At 44.8% G+C, this 20327-nt stretch overlaps 2 protein-coding genes and 1 pseudogene across 4 annotated transcripts; all 3 read left to right on the top strand.

Annotated features, from left to right (window-relative positions):
* The first annotated feature begins 5693 nt into the window (after positions 1-5693).
* On the top strand, positions 5694-9167 carry dydc2 (DPY30 domain containing 2). Of its 3 annotated transcripts, none has more exons than XM_034559384.1 (7): positions 5694-6045; positions 6906-7031; positions 7194-7352; positions 7535-8245; positions 8335-8469; positions 8740-8889; positions 9049-9167. In XM_034559384.1, exons 1-7 carry the CDS (start codon positions 5899-5901, stop codon positions 9073-9075), a joined length of 1455 nt encoding a protein of 484 aa, XP_034415275.1. In that variant the 5' UTR covers positions 5694-5898; the 3' UTR covers positions 9076-9167. The 3 variants fall into 3 exon arrangements, with proteins under 3 accessions (XP_034415275.1, XP_034415274.1, XP_034415276.1); XM_034559383.1 differs by having other exon boundaries at positions 7182-7352; XM_034559385.1 differs by having other exon boundaries at positions 5710-6045; positions 6906-7007.
* Positions 9168-9354: 187 nt separating this feature from the next.
* LOC117749159 lies at positions 9355-11151 on the top strand (annotated as a pseudogene).
* A 1405-nt stretch (positions 11152-12556) lies between these two features.
* On the top strand, positions 12557-20300 carry LOC117749124 (PDZ domain-containing protein 7-like). Its single transcript, XM_034559338.1, has 16 exons — positions 12557-12719; positions 13426-13563; positions 13672-13846; positions 13954-14130; positions 14396-14543; positions 15701-15761; positions 15895-16078; positions 16175-16416; positions 16515-16658; positions 17368-17483; positions 17598-17689; positions 18035-18126; positions 18238-18309; positions 18859-19443; positions 19750-19850; positions 20130-20300. The coding sequence occupies exons 1-16, from the start codon at positions 12557-12559 to the stop codon at positions 20298-20300; spliced, it is 2661 nt and encodes an 886-aa protein (XP_034415229.1).
* The last annotated feature ends 27 nt before the right edge of the window (positions 20301-20327 follow it).

The raw sequence follows: 20327 nt of genomic DNA, 5'->3' as shown, positions 1-20327 counted from the left end.
GTCTCACTTTGATGTTTTTTATTGGTTGTGTGCACAGTGAGGCTAAAGGCTGCATTATGTTCCCACATGCATTATGTTGCCGTGAAGAGGACGGCAGCTGTCGTTCGCGGCATGCCTCTGTCGCCGCATACCGAGGAGCTGTGAAGTAATCTGCGGTCGGGCGGTCAGATGGCTAACCGACACATAAAGGCCTATATACTGATCCATAAATCAAGACTTTTATTAGGGGACTCAGCCAGATAATGTGTTGCAGCTGACCGCGAGCAAACGTTTAACCACAAGCATCTTAACGAGAGCCTGAGGACGTGGCCGTTAAGGTGCTCGTGAAAACATTGGATGTAAACAACAATAAGAATAATGGGTTTTTTTCCAATATATAGCCTGATGCAGCTTCCTAAAATGGGTCAGTTTGAATCTGCTGCATCAAACTGACCCATTTGGCCTTCGCACTCAAGAAATCCGAGTGTGGAAATGAAATGGATAACTTTCCATCCAGAGAGACCAGCGGGAGCTATTATCATATTCGTAATGCCAAGTCAGGTCCTGACAAGACACAAGAGATCCATGAAGGAGCTGCTCATGTTTGAACTAAAGGTTAACACAAGAAAAATAAGGTTTTTCTGTCACACATTGTTCACATAAGAGAAGCAGTCAAATTCTATGAATATAAATGTTGCACAAGTAAAAGGTTTTACTGATCTTTAACCTTATTCTTTCACCTTTTGAATACTGTGGAAAATACAGAGGCCTGGCCAAGCAGTCACATGGGGCTCAGTTGGTGAAAGAAACTCAAAACCGACACCTTCTGCATCCAAGAACATGTGATGCGAGACACACACACACACACACACACACACACACACACACACACACGCACACACACACACACGACGACGACAGCAGATGCATGTTGAAAGCTACACAGATAAGTATTTTTTTTTTACCATCTACCGCGTGGTTGATGAAACGAGTGACGTCATCAGTGGAGAATGCAACAAAAATTAAATAAGAAAAAAACGAGACAAATGATGCACTGTGCAAAAAAACAAACTCACTCTTAAGACTTTAAAAACACCACCTGATGGGTTCCCATTCACTGCTGCTGGAGCCCGTCCTGTTACACACATATATATACATATGCAGGATCTAATATGAACGCTACGTCTCCACGTCTCCCACCAACGCGTCCAAAGATCTGCTCTGCATGCACGCAGCCGGGCGGTCTCTGTCACACACCTCGGATTTTGGGGCTGCATGGATTAGCGGCAGGGTGGCGGTGGGGTATGAGCATCCACAGCATCACAGTATCTTGCCCATCTGCCAGGAGGACATGAGCTAAATATAACACGTTGTCCCCCCTGTGGGAGGAGGCAAAGTGGGCATCGAGAAGGTTGCAAAGTGGACATTACAGCAATGCATGCCTGCAGGGAGACGTTCACCTGGCAGGTGACTGTCTGGATGCTCATGAGGTCCCTCTCGTACTGTACAGCGTCTACTGTAGGATAATAAATAGTAAAACACCAGGTCGGCACTGCGCGTGCACCTGCACCATGCAAACACACACACGCTTAAAAAAACAGAAGTCATAAATCTACCACTTCGAAAAGGTGACCTAAGCTCAATTACAAGGCCTGTGTTTATTATTAGAACAACAAACACTCATATTAAAACACTACTTTGCATTTGATGTCTTCGCCGGTGCAACTGATTATTTTCAGATAGCAAGAAGAAAAGTTAAAGATGCCATGCTTCTCTTTCTGTATGAGTTATGTATTCTGTATTTACAGCTACCAGCGTGGTTCTCAGTTACTGGATAGAAAACCGTGCACAGTGTCACCACAGTCAAAATAAAGAGGAAAGATTAAACCAAGAGAGCCCAACTCCAACCTTAAAAATCAGGAAGATGCCATATGGCATAAAGATATGAAGACCTAAAATAGGACCATAAATAACCATCAAGTCGAAGCAGAACCCTTCAACCTGCAGCCGGTCAGGACACGTTTATATGCTGAGCTCCGTGCAGGAGTCCTCTGGCTCACGGGAAACAAGCAGGTGACCGGTTACCTTGCACGAGAAAGCAAATATTCCCAAAGAATCCAAGAAACTTGTAAAAAAAAAAAATATATATATATATATTAATAATCAAGTCTTCCGTGAAGCCTCGCACCGGGGACGTGATTCTCCCCCTTGTAGCCGGTGGACAGCTGTTGCTGACGCGGTGGTGATGTCCTGCAGTGAAACCCGAGGAGTCGCTGCAGGTATACGGGATCAGATCAGACCTTTGACACTTCAGCAGCGGGACCGGGACCGGTAACCGGGAAGTTTAACGGACCGGAACATCCCGTTCCTGCGGCAACCCGCGGGTTCGAACCCCTCTCAGCACAAGAGTGTTTTATTCAACTGAGCCGCCTGCACGATCTGCTTTAGAAATAGTTTACTAAATGTATTATTAATTGTGTTATATGGTGGAAGCACGCATCAGTTATTAGCGTGGACCAAAGAGTTCACGTAGACTTCATTTCATATATCTCGAGTCATGCGTTTATTATTTTATGAATTATTTTATGAATTAATATATATATATATATACACTATTTAATACAATTTAAAAATAATAATTATATATATATTAAAAACATTAATATAAAATATCAAAATATATATATTAAAATATATATATATATATATTAAAATATATATATATATATATATATATAGAGAGAGAGAGAGAGAGAGAGAGAGAGAGAGAGAGAGAGATAGAGAGAGTTAAAAATCGAGTATTTAAATGTCCTGTCTCCGTTCTTGTTTGTTGTACTTTGGAATGAACAGTCCTGTTTGCTGTACGGTAAAACCTTCAGATTATAATCTTTCTAGATTAGCTGTTTTTACCATTTTTGGCACTTGAGTGTTTAAGTAAGTATCAGTTATCAAGTGATGCGTTTCCTTTTTATATATTTTCTGTCTTTTGAGAAATAAGTGGAGGGACGTGAGGGGAAAATATGTGAATAATAATGTGATAACAACTCTTCTTCTTATGAAGAAAAGTTCCTTGTGTGTTCCTTAAAAACAATCCCACTGTTCAAAACTAATACAAATATAGGAACTATTTTGTATTACCGAAAAAATAAAGTCTGTTGCAAATACAACCGCCAGAGGGCAGCATAAAGGCTTTTGATGTTCTCTGTAGTCCTTTTATTCAAGCATAATACTGCATCTGACTATAACATATACATATATATATATATATATATATATATATATATATATATATTGATCATTCCTTGTGAGAACAACAACTGCAATCTAGTGATTAATGCCAGTGGAGATGAACAGTTACTTCCTCATGGGGCCAACACTGCATCAGGACCAGTATCTTATATTTTAGTTTAGAAACAATCCACTCAGTGACGTTGAAGTGAGGATTTCAAAAGGTCAAACTATAGATTTTTTTTTTATTACATTTGCTGTGCATGCAGTGAGAGGCTCACGACTGCACCCGTTCTGATTGGGCGAGTCGTCCCTTCGATGTGGAAGCTATATTTGGCTGAAAGGTGTGTAGTATGATTATACAAGGAAAATGATATCCGTGATTACCAAATGTTAACTGGGTGTCATCGCTTTCTGGGAAACTGAGCCTGCTGCAAATTTCCCCACCGTGTCCTCCCTTGTGTGAGAAGAACTGTCCGAGTCTGAGGACAGGGCGCGAATGAGAATACATTAAATATTGAAGAAATCAGGCCACTTTGTCACTATATCAAAGATATTAAACTTGTATAAAGAAAAATGTTCTACAGTCTCCTAAAGTGACTTTCAGTCTGGGTTGTCATGGGGATAAAACTGATCCTGAATAAACATAAACAGTGTATGTGCTGGTCTGTCTGTCTGGGTCATCTTTACAGTGTTTTAATGTCACTTTATTGACCTTTAATGAAGGAATAGTGCTGGTCATATTGATCTGATTGTTTACCATTCATATCATTTCATTCAATATCAAGACTCTCGTCCTTCAACCTATAAGAAAAAAGGCGTTACGTCTCTTATTTCCCCTACGAGCTGTGACGAAGATAATGATAATTTACCATTCAGATTTATCCCGATACACATCTTAATGTCTCCAAATCTACTTTTTATTAACTGAAAATTCTTTTTTTTTAAATGTATTTTTTTGTTTGTGTCTGCTTTTATCTCAATACTTCTTTTATTTATTCCATGCCAATGATATTTGATGCATGTAGGCCGAGTATGTTATATGTACATAGTAAACTTCCATTCTTGTACTTGTCTTGTTGTTGGGAATTTGTGCAACACATTTGTGTGATCAATAAATCAATATATATAATGTTTAACACTATTACAATTAATATGACTAGTAGCTGAGTTGAGTGTCCTGCACAATAAATGGTGCCAAACCCATATGGGCTGACAAGACACTGGAAAACAACAACAACAACAACAACCATGTAGACCACATGACCAGTCATAAACACACAGTTTAACAAATTCAAAGAAAGAAAGAAAAATAAAAGATGTCACAACATTTAATTTCCATAACACAAACATCTTATTGATCCAGTGTTATTTTCTATAAATCTTTCTAAGGCAGAAATCTCCTCATTAAAGAGCTAACTCCACATATTGACGTCAGACAACCAAATAAATCCAGCTTCTTTTTTTATTATTTTTAAGTTTTTTTATCTTATAGAAGTTTATAAAATCCAAACAATAGTTCATTTTAACTGCAGGTTGTAATACCAAAAACACTTAAGAGGGTGAATACTTTTGTAAAGTGTACCTTTATATCTACCTCAATTGAGTAGAGTAGTAGTATCAGTAGAGAATTAATGAAGAAGACGTGGTTACAGTAATAAAAAACTTGAGCATAGTTGGGTTTAGTTTCTGAGTATGTGTGTGTGACTGTGATAAAAGGAGGACTAATAAACAAAATAAAAAACAGACATTGTAAGGAACTACCACAAGGTGGAACCATGAGGCCACAAAGGTTCCAGCTCCCTAAATTAAACCAGTGAACAGCTGACAGCAATTAACCATCAAGCTGTTGGTTATATACAAACTGGATAAAGACTGAATACAATATTATATTATATACATATTTCCTCGAATTTACAGCCTAGACAAAAATATGAATACAAAAATATGAATATGACTGTAAAAAGTTACATTAAATTTGTACATGCTCTACACAGATGGAAATTAACAAGACAGATACTTAACGTTAATTGCTCTTAAGTGGACCTAATTAACATGACCAGCTTTAGCCGAAATGAAAAGAAGCAATAATCACTTAAAAAGTGATGAACATACGATACATAAATCATAGTAATATGTAACTTAACGTACGTGCAAGTTCAATGGACCCACACAACGGCCAAAACAAAGCCAGTTAATTGGAAAACTTTTCTGCGGGGCGGAACATACCACTCTCGAGGCGGAGGCGGAACGTACCACTCTAAGGGGGCAGACGGAACAGTCCAAGTGGTGATGGCCTTCGTAAAAGTGGTACCAGAAGTTGTGATGATAGTAATATAAGTAGTACAGGTAGTAGTAGTAGTAGTAGTAGTAGTGGTAGTAGTAGTAGTAGTAGTATAATAGTAGAAGTAGGAATCACTTTAAAATAATTGAGGGCTCCCCTCTTTAAAAGTGGTTTCTACTTCACCGTTACCATGGAGACACACACGATACATCCGGACGATCCAGGAAGTAGGATCGTTTTTGTCGAGCTCCTTGTTTCGTTATTAGATTAGTTAAATAAGTTGTTATATTTAGCCCACGATAGAAATAATACACAGTAAAAAAAAAATACAAATATTTAGAGCTCATAATATTAAGGTAAACACATCTATACACAGTTAAGGTGATTAAAAACACGCCGGTAAAAACATGGACTCGGAGTACATAAAGAGGCACTTGGGTAAGTGTCTGGCCGACGGGCTCGCTGAGGTGGCCGAGCAGCGGCCCGTGAACCCCATCCAGTACCTCGCCCACTGGCTCTACAAGTACAACTCAAATGTTGAATATGAGACGGAGGTAAGCTGCTGCATCAAGTGTTGTAGCTACTTATATAGATACTTTATACTTTCCTACTCCTAAGGATAAAAAAAAATAATTAAAATCTATAATGGGAAATACAAAATATGATAATAGTTATTATAATAATAATAACAATAATAACTATTACATGTATTCACACATACAATCAGACAATAATACAACAATAAAATAGAATAAACTATAATATAGAATAAAAACAATAATATAAAAGAGATTTAAGCACAATGCATTTACAAAGAACATTTAATTTCCCTATATTATATAAAGTGGTTAGACTAGCTTTAACAATAAAATGTTAATTATAAAATCTGAAATACTGATCCATGATGTATAATGATATACTGCTGACGGACCATTCTGCCTCCAAAGCTTATAATCAATACTATATATTTTTGACAAGGGAGCACATGATTACTTGTGCTCTGTGGACAAAACCACAGAGAATCATCACCAACTCTGCGGTTCATTAAACCTTATTTAGTTATAATTAAACTCACATTTAACTAAAGTACTACTTAATACCTTTTACTGGCTGTTTTGAGAACTGCGGTAAAGGATGATACAGACTGAGATAGCCTAAGCTCCTCAAGCTGAGTGCTTTAAAGCTTATCGTGGCCGTGGCAACAAACACGCAGTCACTCTTTTATCTTTAGCTCGGGATTGGAAATCTACGGCTCCCTCTGGGTGCTTAGAAATTAAAGGTCAAAAGGTCAAATCCTTAAGAACGCCTTAAAAAGCGTCCTTTTGTTTTTTTGGGTAAAAGTACAGGTATCAATGGGGCTACATGTGTGCAGTCTTTCTCAGTCACAGACTTTGTTGTTGTTTTTTATTTGCAGAAAAAGGCCACCATGGCGCTCCTGCTGCAGGAGCAGGCGAAAGCCAGAGAGGAGGCGTCGCACCAGGAGAAGCTGAGGGAGGAGGAGCATCAGATCAGTGAGGTCTTGGACGAGTCCAAACCAAAAGTGTGTTAACTTGGACTCTTATTACAAAGCTTTTCAGATATTGTGTAGTTACGAGTAGCCTCTAGAAGGTGACTGATGCCCATCACTTTATACTGCATGTGATCCAATTGAAGTGCGTTCCTTTTTTTACACTTCACGTGATATCTGGAGCAAAATCAACAGATTTCTGAGAAGCACGATGGGCCCACGTCAGCCACAACAGGAGCCCCTGAGGACAACAAGCCCGGGACAGGAGAGGAACCAAAAGCCTCTGATCCAGAAAACCAGCAGGACGCGGACGAAGCTCAAACCGAAGCACAGGAAAAGGACACTGAACCGCAGGTGATGGAGAACAATATCTACAAATCTGTGTGCTTCTGGTGGTGGTGGTGGTGGTGCCTCCCCGGATCCATTGCAGTCCCTTTAGTGGTTTGATTTTGATCTTTGGGTTTGATTCATGAGCGCTGACGAGGTCTTTTCTGATTACTCTAAAATGCATGACTTGCCTTGTGTGGTGCGGGAAGGCCCTCGGCACCGAGGTCAAACGGGAGTCCGCAGAAATGCCCGTGGAAAAAAACATAGCGGAGGAAGAGAAAACAGAGGTGAAGCCGAGTGACGGTGGCGTGGAAGAGAAAACAGAGGTGGAGCCGAGTGACGGTGGCGTGGAAGAGAAAACAGAGGTGGAGCCGAGTGACGGTGGCGTGGAAGAGAAAACAGAGCTGGAGCCGAGTGACGGTGGCGTGGAAGAGAAAACAGAGGTGGAGCCGAGTGACGGTGGCGTGGAAGAGAAAACAGAGGTGGAGCCGAGTGACGGTGGCGTGGAAGAGAAAACAGAGGTGGAGCCGAGTGACGGTGGCGTGGAAGAGAAAACAGAGGTGGAGCCGAGTGACGGTGGCGTGGAAGAGAAAACAGAGGTGGAGCCGAGTGACGGTGGCGTGGAAGAGAAAACAGAGGTGGAGCCGAGTGACGGTGGCGTGGAAGAGAAAACAGAGGTGGAGCCGAGTGACGGTGGCGTGGAAGAGAAAACAGAGGTGGAGCCGAGTGACGGTGGCGTGGAAGAGAAAACAGAGGTGGAGCCAAGTGACGGTGGCGTGGAAGAGAAAACAGAGCTGGAGCCGAGTGACGGTGGCGTGGAAGAGAAAACAGAGCTGGAGCCGAGTGACGGTGGCGTGGAAGAGAAAGCTGTAATCCCCGATGAGGCAGAAGAGAAAGAAGTTGACGAAGATAAAGAGAAGGTGATGAGACACTTTCATGCTACATTACCATTTCAGTAGCTAGATATACAACAAAACACCTGAGTTTTTCTGTCTCATCTTCTCTGCAGGTGGTTGATGATGAAGCTGACGAAGCTGAAGCAACTGAAGCGTTACGCTTGACTCCCGGCCGAGACGCCGACGACTCGAACCCAGAAGAGCTACAGGACAAACGCAGACCTGGTGACCCTCAGGATGCAGACGAGGTGATGGAAATAACGGCCGCGTGCACGAGGATTCAGGTTGCTGTGCAGGTTGAGGAAGGCGACTGATGCAGGAGGAGGAGCAGGGAAAGGGTGATGGATAGATGAGAAGATTTGAAAGTCAGCTGAAAATAGTTTGAACTTTATGAGGACAGAAAACAACAGCTGAGGAGAGGAGGAAAATGTTCAGAAAGAAGAAAATACAAACAGGAGTGAGGCTGAGAAAAGGCAGATCTACTTATTATATACATGACGCACCTTTTTCACCTGCAGGTTAATGGAGGCCGACGCTCAACCGAGAACACCCACAGCTCGGCTCCAGCTGACAGTGGCGTAACCGCAGAGGGGACAGCGGCGTCCGGCGAGAGGCCGCCAGAGGAACCCGAAAACCCTCCTCGCGGCGAAGAGCACGTCCAGGAGAAGGTAGACCAACTATGGACAACATGATTTATGATTTTTAAAAAATATCCCACAAACAACTGATCTTAGTTTGTACACATAAACAAAAAAGAAACGCCATTAAAAAAAAATAAAAATGTATGTGTTGAATGAATTTTTAAAAACATTTTTGTTGCTTTTCAGGAAGAAGAACAAGAAGCAGACCTTTAATGTAGTTTGATGTGAGAATGGAATGAATAAACATTTATTTACCAATACTTCTATGTATTATTCTGTTTGATTAAATGCATTTTTAAACAAGATGCTAATGGTGCAACACTCTTGATTTTAATTGTATTGTGTAAGCTTTTCCACTGTGAGATATATTTCGGCACGGTGACGGCGCACATTTCCTCCAGTGACCTTTTGACCGGAAAGAGGAGGGGGTGGGGGCAACCACCGCACGCGCACAATGACTGTTTTGTATTGAACGTATTTGGTATCTGCATGTCGCCTTCACCGCACGGTGACGTCACTTATCGGAGCTGCGCAGCTGCGTCAAATCACGTCGTCAGCTCGATATCTCTGAGAAAATTAGATGCGCCGAGTCCGCGCTGGGTTGAGCGGCCAGAGAAGAGACATGGAGACGGGGATACTATCCGGAGCCGTGGCCGCAGTCGGCGGCTTCGTCACCGCCGTCATGAACTTCTTCACCGACATGTTTCTGACTCCACCGCTGAAGGCGACGCTCACACGTTTGGAGGAGGCTGAGCTGAAGACTCTGAAAGGAGGTAACTTTGTTTATATCCACTTAAGTAATTGTTCAGTTGGAATGCATTTATTCTGTTGCACGTGACTCTTTTCTTAACCTTTGACCTCATTTCTCGGCTCTAGAAACACGGACACTGAAAGCGAGGTCTCTGTGGGAGAGGTCCGGAGCTGTGGTCATGGCGGTGCGGCGACCTGGATGATTTCTGTGCAGAGAGGTAATGTCATGTCAGAACGTCCAGACTGTTTTATCGGGACTAAATGTTTTTAAAAAGGGAATAATAACAGAAAAAATATTGAAATATATGCCTTGTGTATTTCTGCATCGTTTTATAAACATTTACCCCAAATCCATCGTCCCACATTTGGGGTTTTTGAACAGAGTTTTAATGCTGCCTCAGAGGGGGAAGTAGCTCCGCCAAGAAGTTGCACAACAATATGAACACACTGGATCAATTTAGAAAAGGCACATGATGCAGCTGAAGACCAAAACAAAATGTGCAATACAATGGAACCTTAAGAAATGACGACTGAAACAAAAAAAAGTTGTGTACAAGTATCCTAAAACACATTTACGTGTGTGTGTGTGTGTGCCTTTTTTTTAATGTGTCGTACATGCACGTTGGTGTTTGCTGCAGGAGGCTGCAGAGCTGTCCTCTCTGAAGCCCCAGCTGGAAGAGCTCGGGGTCCCTCTGTACGCTGTGGTGAAGGAGGACGTCGGCACCGAGGTCCAGAACTTCCGATCGTACTTCAAGGGCGAGATCTTCTTGGATGAAAAGGTGGACTTGTTTCCCCTTCCTAATGAATCGGTTGCCTTGTGCTTCGTTTCCCCTCCCGAGTCATTCAGGATCTGTGGGAAATCTGTTTAGGTCTGCATGAGTGATTTCAAGGCTTCTCGTTTTTTTTTTCTGCTTTCATTTGCAGAGGAGTTTTTATGGGCCCCGTGAGCGCAAGATGGGTCTCCTCGCGTTCCTGCGCGTCGGGGTGTGGATGAACGGCCTGCGGGCCTTTAAGAAGGGCTTCATGGGAAACGTTTTGGGAGAGGGCTTCGTCCTCGGTGGGGTCTTCGTCATTGGCCGAGGAGAGCAGGTAAAAACCACAGAATATGGTCAAAACTGTGTCTCAACCGTTTTTATAATTCAATGCATTGAATACCCTTTTTTTATTTGTTATCCTTCCAACAGGGAATTCTTCTGGAGCACAGGGAGATTGAATTTGGAGATAAAGTCAACACCGAAGATGTCATCCGAGCTGCCAGAAGAGTATCACAAGAGCTCATGCCTTTAGTGAGGAAATAATGCTTTTTATTACCCCTAAAGGATAAGAACAGCATATCAGTAAAACAGAAAGTTTAGAACCATGATGCATTCTGGGGTTTGGCTGTGTAGTAAGAGGCTCCGTGTGTGTTAATGATGGTCTGTCTTTAAACTCCATGAGAGGAAGAAGACCTGATGTCTAACACTCAGTTCCCCGTATTACTCTGTGATATTGTTTTGTTATCTTGGGCGCCGAGAACCTTTCGACCAATAAAACACTTTGTGCTCTATACAGTCTGTTTTTATTTATTATTAATCACTGCTTGGAAGAATTTGGTCAGATGTTGTTGGACCACTTGGAAGTATTCAGAGCCAACCGTCTGGTTTCCTGCAAGGCCTTTCTTTCCAATTTAGTATTTATTGATCAATGTTGTCATCTCAGATTTTAAATGAGATTTAAGGAAGGGACCTGATGCTGAATGCCACCTATACCACAATGATGCAATAAAAACATAATCCATGCTTTACTCATTGGAGGTATTTAATAAATATTTTAAAATGGGCATTGTGTTGCATTAATGTTTCACCAGATGTTGAGAGGATTTACTTTTTTTATGTGAAAGTATACTGACAAGCTGTCAATCGATCGGCAGATCAGTCGTCCAATCGAATACCTCCAATTAACCTCAATGCAGCCAATCGACACAGCCGGGAGGCGGGCCTTGTGTTACGGGTCACAGAAACGTCCCACCAGGTGCGATGGATCATTTTTACACAACGTGCACTCAGGTAGGCCGACCAGCTGACTTTACTTTACTCCAACTACGGAATATGGGCTGAATTTAAGGGAAACGAGGATCACTTATTTTGTTTTTGCCTGTCAACGTGCTGTCGGGTTTCTGAGCAGAAAACACGAGAAGAGCCTTTCTGTCGGCGCTTTGATCTCCGCTTGAAACCTAAAATGTTCGGTAAGTTTTTCTTGTGCATTTTGGCCGAGATAAGTTTGATACACATACCGGAGCGGAATAAAATTACATTAAAAAAACAAAGAATGAAATCCATCCTGGTATTTATAATTATTTGTTAAAAGTCGCCTTTGTGACTGTGACGCAGCTTTGCACAACTTGTTTTTATTTTTCTATTCGCTGTCCGTGGTGCTGAAGCCCCCTGAGACTCCCCGTGGGAAACCCCAAGGGTACGACACGAGGGACACTCACTTAATTACGGGTTAAGTTTAGGGACGGGTTACCATGGCAGCGGCCCCATGTGACCTCCCGACTCTTTAAGTGGGTCAGGTCTGAGCTAAATAAACCTATTAAATCCTCTTTTCTGACCTCACCTGCGGAGACGCATCACCGTAATAAATGCATGGACTTGATGCGACGCGAGTTGCGGTGACTGGATATTTAATGTGTAAGTGTTTTGTGTTTTCTGTGAGACTCAGACAGGTGAGAGACATGCAACATGGCCGGGAATGGACCAAAGTGTGACTCCAGGAAGCCAAAGAGTCAGCCGTCATGTGGGTTGGGTACAAAAATAAAAGGAAAAGCAAAGATGTGACCCTAGTTTAGTCTCAGTGTGCCGGACACATGGGCTGAGGATCCTCTTTCTTTCTGCTCTAGGTTCCCCAGCCCGGAGCTGAGCCCCCGTCGGAGGAGCGCGTCTGAAACGGGACCCCGCCGGCCTCCATGGCTCACTCGTCGGACCCGTCCCGCAGGGAGAAGACCGCCGGCACCCGAGGGTCACACGCGGCTACACGCAACCTCTTACGGAAGAAGGAGCAGCGGCGGCGTGGAATCCGATCCTCCTCGCCCATGGGCCGGGTCATCCTCATCAACTCCCCTGTGGATGGTGAGGAGGCTCGAGTGTGTGTGTGTGTGTGTGTGTGTGTGTGTGTGTAGTGCACATTACATTACATTACATTACTGTTGTGTGGGTATTTCTTTAGAACATTTAGGATTAGTTACACTGACCTGATCTTCTGAGAACACAAGCTGGTAAACGTCTGCATTGAAAAAAGCAACGTTTTGATTATTTAAAATGCGGATAAATACAACAACACTGTCAATACTTGAGGAACATCTCAGTATCCTGAGAAAACAATAATTAAAATTGTATTGTTGTATTAAAAAATAAGAAATGTGAAAGCGGATAGAAAATAAAATAAATATTCCAACCAAATCAAAGGTTTTTAAACACAGAAATCAGCCTCGTACAAATGCTATAAACAAAGCAAATTATATGCAACTTCCAGCAATACTGTAGCTTACAAGGGGATGAAATATTTAATATATATTAATACCGGCTTTTTTTTTCAATACAACGTTCGTGGGAGAACTTAAAGGAACAGTGTGTAACATTTAGGGAGGTTTATCGGCAGAAATTGATTATAATACACATAACTATGTTTATATAATTACATAAAATCACCTGATACACCTTCATAGTCGTTAAAAGTGACGTCTCACACGCCACAAATGTCCCCACGGACGCGTCTCTTGTGTCTCTTTACTGACATTGTTACCTATAATAAAGGACATGTGACATTATCGTTCAGGTGGCGACGACAGCGAGGACCTCCATACGATCACGGTGGACAAGAACGTGGACGGCAAGCTGGGCTTCAGCGTGCGCGGGGGCTCAGAGCACGGCCTCAGCATCTTCGTCAGCAAGGTGGAGGACAACAGCACAGCAGGTAACATGATGAGCTCGACACTCACACGGCCCGCGACTTTGTGTGTGTGTGTGTGACTTCACACTCCTGTGTGTGTGTGTGTGTGTGTGTGTGTCTGTGTGTTCACAGAGGAGGCCGGCCTGCTCGTCGGTGACAAACTGGTGGAGGTGAATGGCGTCAGCCTGGAGAGCATCACGATGAGCAGCGCCGTGAAGGTCCTGACGGGCAACAACAGGCTGAGGATGGTGGTGAGGCGCGTCGGCAAAGTGCCGGGCATCCTCTACTCCAAGGAGAAGACCACCTGGTGATGACGGAGCTATTACTGCTTAAAATAAATAAATAATAATAATATTTACCTCCGTTTTATCGAGAGAAGAAAATACATAATTCAACTGTGGGGAAACCTTCCAGGGTGGATTTGATACACAGGCGTATGGTGGTGGAGGAGAGCGGACGGACACCTTCGGTCGCCAGCTCTGGAAGCGCCCTCCAAAGGATCGTCCACCTGTCCACCACCTCCGACGACTACTACCTGGGCTTCAACATCCGGGGGGGGAAGGAGTTTGGCCTGGGCATCTATGTCTCCAAGTAGGTACCTCCGCCGTGGACAGGCTCAGGCCTCAGAACATTTAATCCTTAAACGATCTCTTAGGTTTGGAATGAACCTGTTTGTTTTTGGGCTGGTGTGACAGCTGTCAATCAAAACCCCGGTGTGGACCAACAACCACACCTAGACCGCTTGAAAAAAAAAAAAGGTGCCGGCGTGCCTCCAAGTGTTTTGAAGCGGAACCAGAACCGAACCGAAGGTGTGAAAGCAGAAGTTTTACTCCGCCTCTCGTCCGCTGGTTTTCAGACTGGATCCGGGTGGCCTGGCGGAGCAGAACGGGATAAAGATGGGGGACCAGATCCTGGTGGCCAATGGCGTGAGCTTGGAGGACATCAGCCACAGCAGCGCTGTGGAGGTGCTGAAGAGCCAAACGCACGTCATGCTGACCATCAAGGTGAGAGCGGCACGGCGTGAGGAAACTGTGGAGCTCCTGCAGTCTGAAGGTTGTACTTGTTTTATAATTGCTGTAACACAAGAGAATGATTACTTTCAAGAGAAATAGCGTCTTTCATCATAGTGGAAAGAAAACAGCTCTTCATATACGAGTGAATAATAAATAGAACCTGTGGAAGTTAGTTCAGAAATGCTTTGTGTACAATCTTGAGCGTTTAAAAAGTTTCAGCGTCCAGAGAGAGAATGTTTCGCTCTTTTAAAAAATAATATATATATATATTGATGGTCAGAAGTCGTCATGTTGTACTTTTCATCCAGGTCAATGCAGTTCAAAGTGCTTCACAGATGACCAACGAGACAGAAATAAGACAAAACTAAACACAAAAAAAGTACAAAAACCATGAACTTGAACTGTTTTCCAGAAAGGTCAAATTAATCAAATGTGACAGAAAATCTAATGTCTACAATGTAAAAGCCGAAGCGTCACATTTCACAAGGACGCATGTCTTAATGAAGTGTGTCGGTTCTTTAATTTACACTTTTATTGATCCCTGTGGGGAAATTCTTCTCTGCATTGAACCCATCCTTAGTTATTAAGGAGCAACTGGGGGTTCAGTGTCTTGCTCAAGGACACTTCGACATGCAACTTACGGGGGAGAGCGGGGATCGAACCGGCTACCTTGTGGTTACGGGATGACCGCTCATCCCCCCCACGAGCTACAGCCGACCCCGAAGCTTTGATCACCGCCTCGATTTAGACGACCCGGGCGGCGCTTTCTAACCTTCCAACCTTTTCATCTTTCATTCGCTCGCAAACACAAACCCTTAGCGATCTCACACACACACACACACACACACACACACACAGACACACACACAGACACACACAGACAGACACAGACACACACACACACAGCCGACAGCTGGCGAGCGGCCGCGATATTCCCTCGCTCACTTTACTTGTTCGGAGCTTGGGTTTCTCCAGCCGGGCCGTGTGCATTATTCACCCGGCGGCTCGGGGATCAGGTGCTGATCAAAGCTTGGGGGCAGCGTTTTAGTTCTCATTTGTACACTTTTATCAAATATGGGCGATCCTATAAAAAAGTCTCAAGGTCTCTCCCGTGTCTCATTTGCATATCTGTGGCCATATCTCCACAGGAAGCGGGACGATACCCTGCTTATAAAGAGATGGTGGCGGAGTACAGGTGGCTCAATAAGCGTACGTATCTGCTTTCATTGTCCCGGTCTGCGCGAGGCCGCGTCTCGAGAGTCCGTGAAGATCACCGGACACTCGGCGACGCGCCCGGAATGCATTTGAGTGAGCTCTCTTTTTGTTTTTCCCCTCCCTCAAGTCGCCAACGGTACTCAGAAATCTTCGTCCCAGGGGTCGGAGTCCAACTCCTCGGCCTCCTCTCTGTCGTCCGGGACGCCGGTCAGCTCCCTGAGCGGCCTGTCGCAGCTCATGTTCCCTCCCAGCATGCCGTTCGGGTCGGACATGGTGGACGTCTGCATCTCCACCGAGGACCAGAGGTCAGGGTCCCGCTTCTTCGTATTCAGAGATTTTTTTTTTCAATTTTAATTTAAAGTAAACACTCGACCGAAACGACGTGACCTCGTTGTTCATTTGTCCAGGTCGGACCGGACCGAGACCGCCATGCAGACGGACCTCCCCGAAACCACGCGCAGCCTGGGGCGAACCACTCTGCTCAGAGACACGGTGATCCGCGGAGAGGAGGAGGAGGAGGAGGAGGAGGAGGAGGAGGTGAAGGTGAAGGGCGGCGGGAGGCAAGAGTCCCCCAAGACGGCCGTGCTGCTGGCTCTCAGCCGACCGAGCCGACCGATCAGCAGGTCCCAGAGCCAAGTCACCGTGGCAGGTGAGGCGAGCCGGGCGTCCTCCAAAGCATTGTCGTGGGGGGGTTGAAGTGCGCAAATGGCCGACCTGCCGCTGTCCAATCCCCCCCCCCCCCCGTAGAGGTCAAGGAGGAGAAGAAGCAGAAGGGGAAGCACCCGGAGGTGGAGAGCACGCTGCAGCGCTCGAAGACCTTCGTCAACTCTCTATTCAAGGGTGGACGCAAGAGGGACACGTCCAGGGGCCGGTCCAAGTCCCCGTCCAAAGGTAGAGCGGCGTTCATCCATCGGTGACATGCTTTGAAGCTGCAGCAGGCCCCTCCTCCCACACATTAGTTTGAACTTCACACTTCGGTGCTACGAAGACACGAAAGGTCACGGCGTCAAACGTTATTCTATATTTCCAACAGATCCAAAAGAACCAAAATGAACCGCCTACTAAGGATGTTAATCTTTAGAAACGCACTGTAGTTTTTAATCAAACGCAGGAGAGAATAGTGCATTTGTTGGGGGACTATTTTCAGTCGCGGATTAATACACATTTTGCGCTCGAGTGCATTCATTCTCAATACGAGGCTCGTGAGAAGTTATCAGATTCATTGATTTTAATTATGATGGCGTGCTCTTTTTTTTTTTTTAAACAAAAAGCTTCACTGGTAACCGAATATAATAGTTAGTTTGTAACTTTTAATATTTAAACTATTGATCATAGTGAGTTTACAGTTTGTGTTTTCAATAGCTTTTGGACACCAATGGAGAAGAGGAAGCAGAGATATCAGGCTAATACTTGTTCGTCGTTGTTTCTTTTGTTCATCATATTGAAATACAAGTTAAAGTTGTGTATACTCCATGAGAAGTGAGTAAAGTAAGATAAAGATCAATTATACACCGACGGAGCAGAGTTATTCAAAGTGCAGCTACTTCCTGTGACATTGACCCCCCATTGAAGTCGGACCGCCCCCGTGATGTGTTTCAAGGGGGACGACCGGTGGGCGCGACGCCAAATCCGGAGATGCTCGGCGCGGTGGAGGACATGGCCCGCAGGCTGCTGACCGAGGGGGAGGCGGCCGCCGTGATGAAGACGTGCCGAAGGGTGAGCCGCTCCCGGCTGCAGACTGCGGCTGCCCGAGAACGGCGTGAACACGCTTCACACGCCGAGTCGTTGCCAACTGGGTGGTTTAAATGGTTACTACTCTTTTTCCGACAGTACTTGGCAGAGCGGTCGGTGGAGAACTTGATCCGCCACCTGCTGGCCGTGCTGGACCGACCTGAGAAGCTGCTGCTGCTGAGGGAAGTTCGGTAAGGATGAGAGGGATAATTACTGGATATTTACACCAACGTTTTCTTTGATTCAGTGATTAATATTTAGGTAAACCCCGGACTGTAAACTGGTTATAACCACAGGACAAACACCCATTCCTTCATGGAGCTTCATCAACCTGATACTGCTGCAGAAATATGTCAAAAACCCAGAATTTAATGAGACCATCAGCGAGAACACACAGTTATTCTTGATTCTTATCCTCAATTTAAAAAGTGGATCTTCTCAAATCCAGATGTTCGAAACTGACGACTTGATTAAAATGTTTTGCAATGCAACACAACAATGAAAACGACTCATAATGTTCTTGTCGTGGTCCTCAGGATGCTGCTTCCTCCTCCCGATCTGAGTGCATTCAATAACGTGGTGACCCCCGTCGAGGTCGAGGCCTACGACATCCTCAAGTATCGCTCAAGTGCGTGTGATGCATGCTGGATTTGTCAGAATCGGTCTGATCACACGGACTCGTTACAAGTTACGTTTCTTCTCCTTCTTCCCCTCCTCTTCTTCTTCTTCCTCTGTGTAGTCCAAACTTCTCCTCTTCGCTCTCCCACATCCGGCCGAGCACCCAAACGGCGCCTCATCACTCCCATCCCGGGTCAGTGCTTTGATGCTTTGTGTTTTGATGTTCTCTGAAAAAACACGTCTTTTAAAAAAAATTTTTTGATTGCACTTCATTATCAGAAGATCTTTCTGAAACGTTGTCTTCATAAATACGAAACCTTTAAAACTACTACAAACACTTTAAAAAGGGGTTTTTTATGTTTGCAAATTGGTGTTTTGCTGCACGTCTATATCTGCAAAAACAAAAAGAAATGCACAAATAATTAAGTGAGATTAGAGACTAAACTAGAATCTTTCTTTTGACTCTTCTGAGACAAAATTGTGAGTCAGCAAATGTAAATTATGAAATACAAAGCTGTAATTTTGACTTAATATCTGATATTTGGAGCTATTGGTTGCTGTCGTTGGAGGGAACAAAGCCGTGAATCGGAAGAACAAAACTTAATTTTCTGGTTCTGTTTTTTGTATCGGTTCACAATGTTTTACAGGAAATCGTTGGATATAATACTTTACATCTTTTCTGCCATGCATAACTTGACATGGGCTTCTATACGTCCGTGCACAACCTGCGTTTGGCCTCCAGATTTCAGGGGAGGCTTCGAGCTCCACAACGCTGAGGAGGTGGAGAAGGAGGGCCACCTGCTGGATGAGCTGGAGAAGCTGAGTGTGTCCGGGCCCCGGGGAACCAGGGACAGGCCCCCTCTCTCCAGGTGCTTCACCCCGCTGCTGGACATACCCGTGGACGGGTACGACACCGAGCCCAGAGATGTCCGGCCCCCGTCCGCCGGCGCCGCGCCGCTCCCCAACTGGCTGCTGGCCCGCGGCCAAGACTCTCGCCCTCCTCTCCGGACGGACATCGGCACCATTCGCTCCGTCCACTTCGACGAGGTGTCGCTGCACTCGACCTCGGAGAGGGGACGGTCCCCGTTCAGAAACGGCCACTCCGAAGGCCCAAAGGAGAAAAGTGGAGGGCGGAGTGAAGATGGCGTGTTCACGCTGCAGGGCGCCGCTCGCGGGAGTCGGCCCTCGTTGGCGCAGGTGTTCAGACCGCGTCCGGACCAGGTGAACGGGCATCGGGCGTCGGCTCGAAGCGGACTCGACGGCGCTGAGCCCGAGCGGGACTACGAGCTCAAAACCGTCAGCATCTCCAAGACCAAACAGTCTCTGGGTAAATATGCTTGATTTAAGGTCATGAATATGAGCAATGCGTCATCATTTAAAAGGGTCAGTTCACCAAAATGTTTCATGTGTCCGAGTTTTAAGATATTTCTGCATCCGCCACATTTTTCTTACTTTTCTTTATAGAAAATAAATAATTAAACATACACACATTGCAGTACATGCATCTGCAAAAAATACCAGCTGCACTTCATCTCCTCTCTGCGCCTCTTTGCATAGTGAACCAGTGCTTGTGAAACACCTGGTGGACTGTCGGTGTGAATCACTGACTCCCACCCAAAACTGTGTGTTTTAGGCATCAGTATATCTGGTGGGATGGAGTCGAAGGTTCAGCCGGTGGTGAAGATCGAGAAGATCTTCCCTGGAGGAGCTGCCTCCACCTGTGAAGTGCTCAAGGTGACGCCAAACTAAATCTTTAGCTGCGTTCCCGATCAAATACTTTTAATAAATGTTACAGTTGCTCACACAAAGTACGCTCTGTTGCATGCAGTATGCACGTGTGGGATAATATTTACTTCCTCGTAACATGGCACCTTGACCTTTTTGACCCTCTTGCACACATATCTGCTGTGCAAAGCATTCTGGGTCAGAAGCATACTGCAAAATGCATCCGGAGTAGAACATCCTGGTGTTTTTTGGGGCCGTGGTGTGACTCTCCCTCTCGCGTCCCCCCAGGCTGGATTCGAGTTGGTGTCTGTGGACGGAGTGTCGCTGCAAGGCGTGACCCACCCGCACGCCGTCGACATCATCCGGAAAGCCTTCAGCCACAAGGCCAGAGACCCCATGGTGTTCGTGGTCAAAGTCCCCAAACACGTTTTGAAAGGAGACTTGAGACTCTCGTCGTGATTTTCTTCTTTTTTTTCGACCGACTCC

This window comes from Cyclopterus lumpus, chromosome 19, assembly GCF_009769545.1.
Source record: "Cyclopterus lumpus isolate fCycLum1 chromosome 19, fCycLum1.pri, whole genome shotgun sequence".
NCBI lineage: Eukaryota > Metazoa > Chordata > Actinopteri > Perciformes > Cyclopteridae > Cyclopterus > Cyclopterus lumpus.
The sequence above is the reverse complement of the archived record's forward strand: the minus strand, read 5'-3'. Positions and strand labels throughout refer to the sequence as shown.

Excerpts from the sequence above, each read along its gene's own strand:
- dydc2 (XM_034559383.1), top strand. The coding sequence starts at position 5,899 with ATGGACTCGGAGTACATAAAGAGGCACTTGGGTAAGTGTCTGGCCGAC. Across the intron at positions 8,470-8,739 it reads ACCCTCAGGATGCAGACGAG|GTTAATGGAGGCCGACGCTC; the intron begins GTGATGGAAATA and ends TTTCACCTGCAG. Across the intron at positions 8,890-9,048 it reads AAGAGCACGTCCAGGAGAAG|GAAGAAGAACAAGAAGCAGA; the intron begins GTAGACCAACTA and ends GTTGCTTTTCAG.
- LOC117749124 (XM_034559338.1), top strand. The coding sequence starts at position 12,557 with ATGGCTCACTCGTCGGACCCGTCCCGCAGGGAGAAGACCGCCGGCACC. Across the intron at positions 16,659-17,367 it reads GTCCAAGTCCCCGTCCAAAG|GGGGACGACCGGTGGGCGCG; the intron begins GTAGAGCGGCGT and ends ATGTGTTTCAAG. Across the intron at positions 18,127-18,237 it reads CATCCTCAAGTATCGCTCAA|TCCAAACTTCTCCTCTTCGC; the intron begins GTGCGTGTGATG and ends TCCTCTGTGTAG.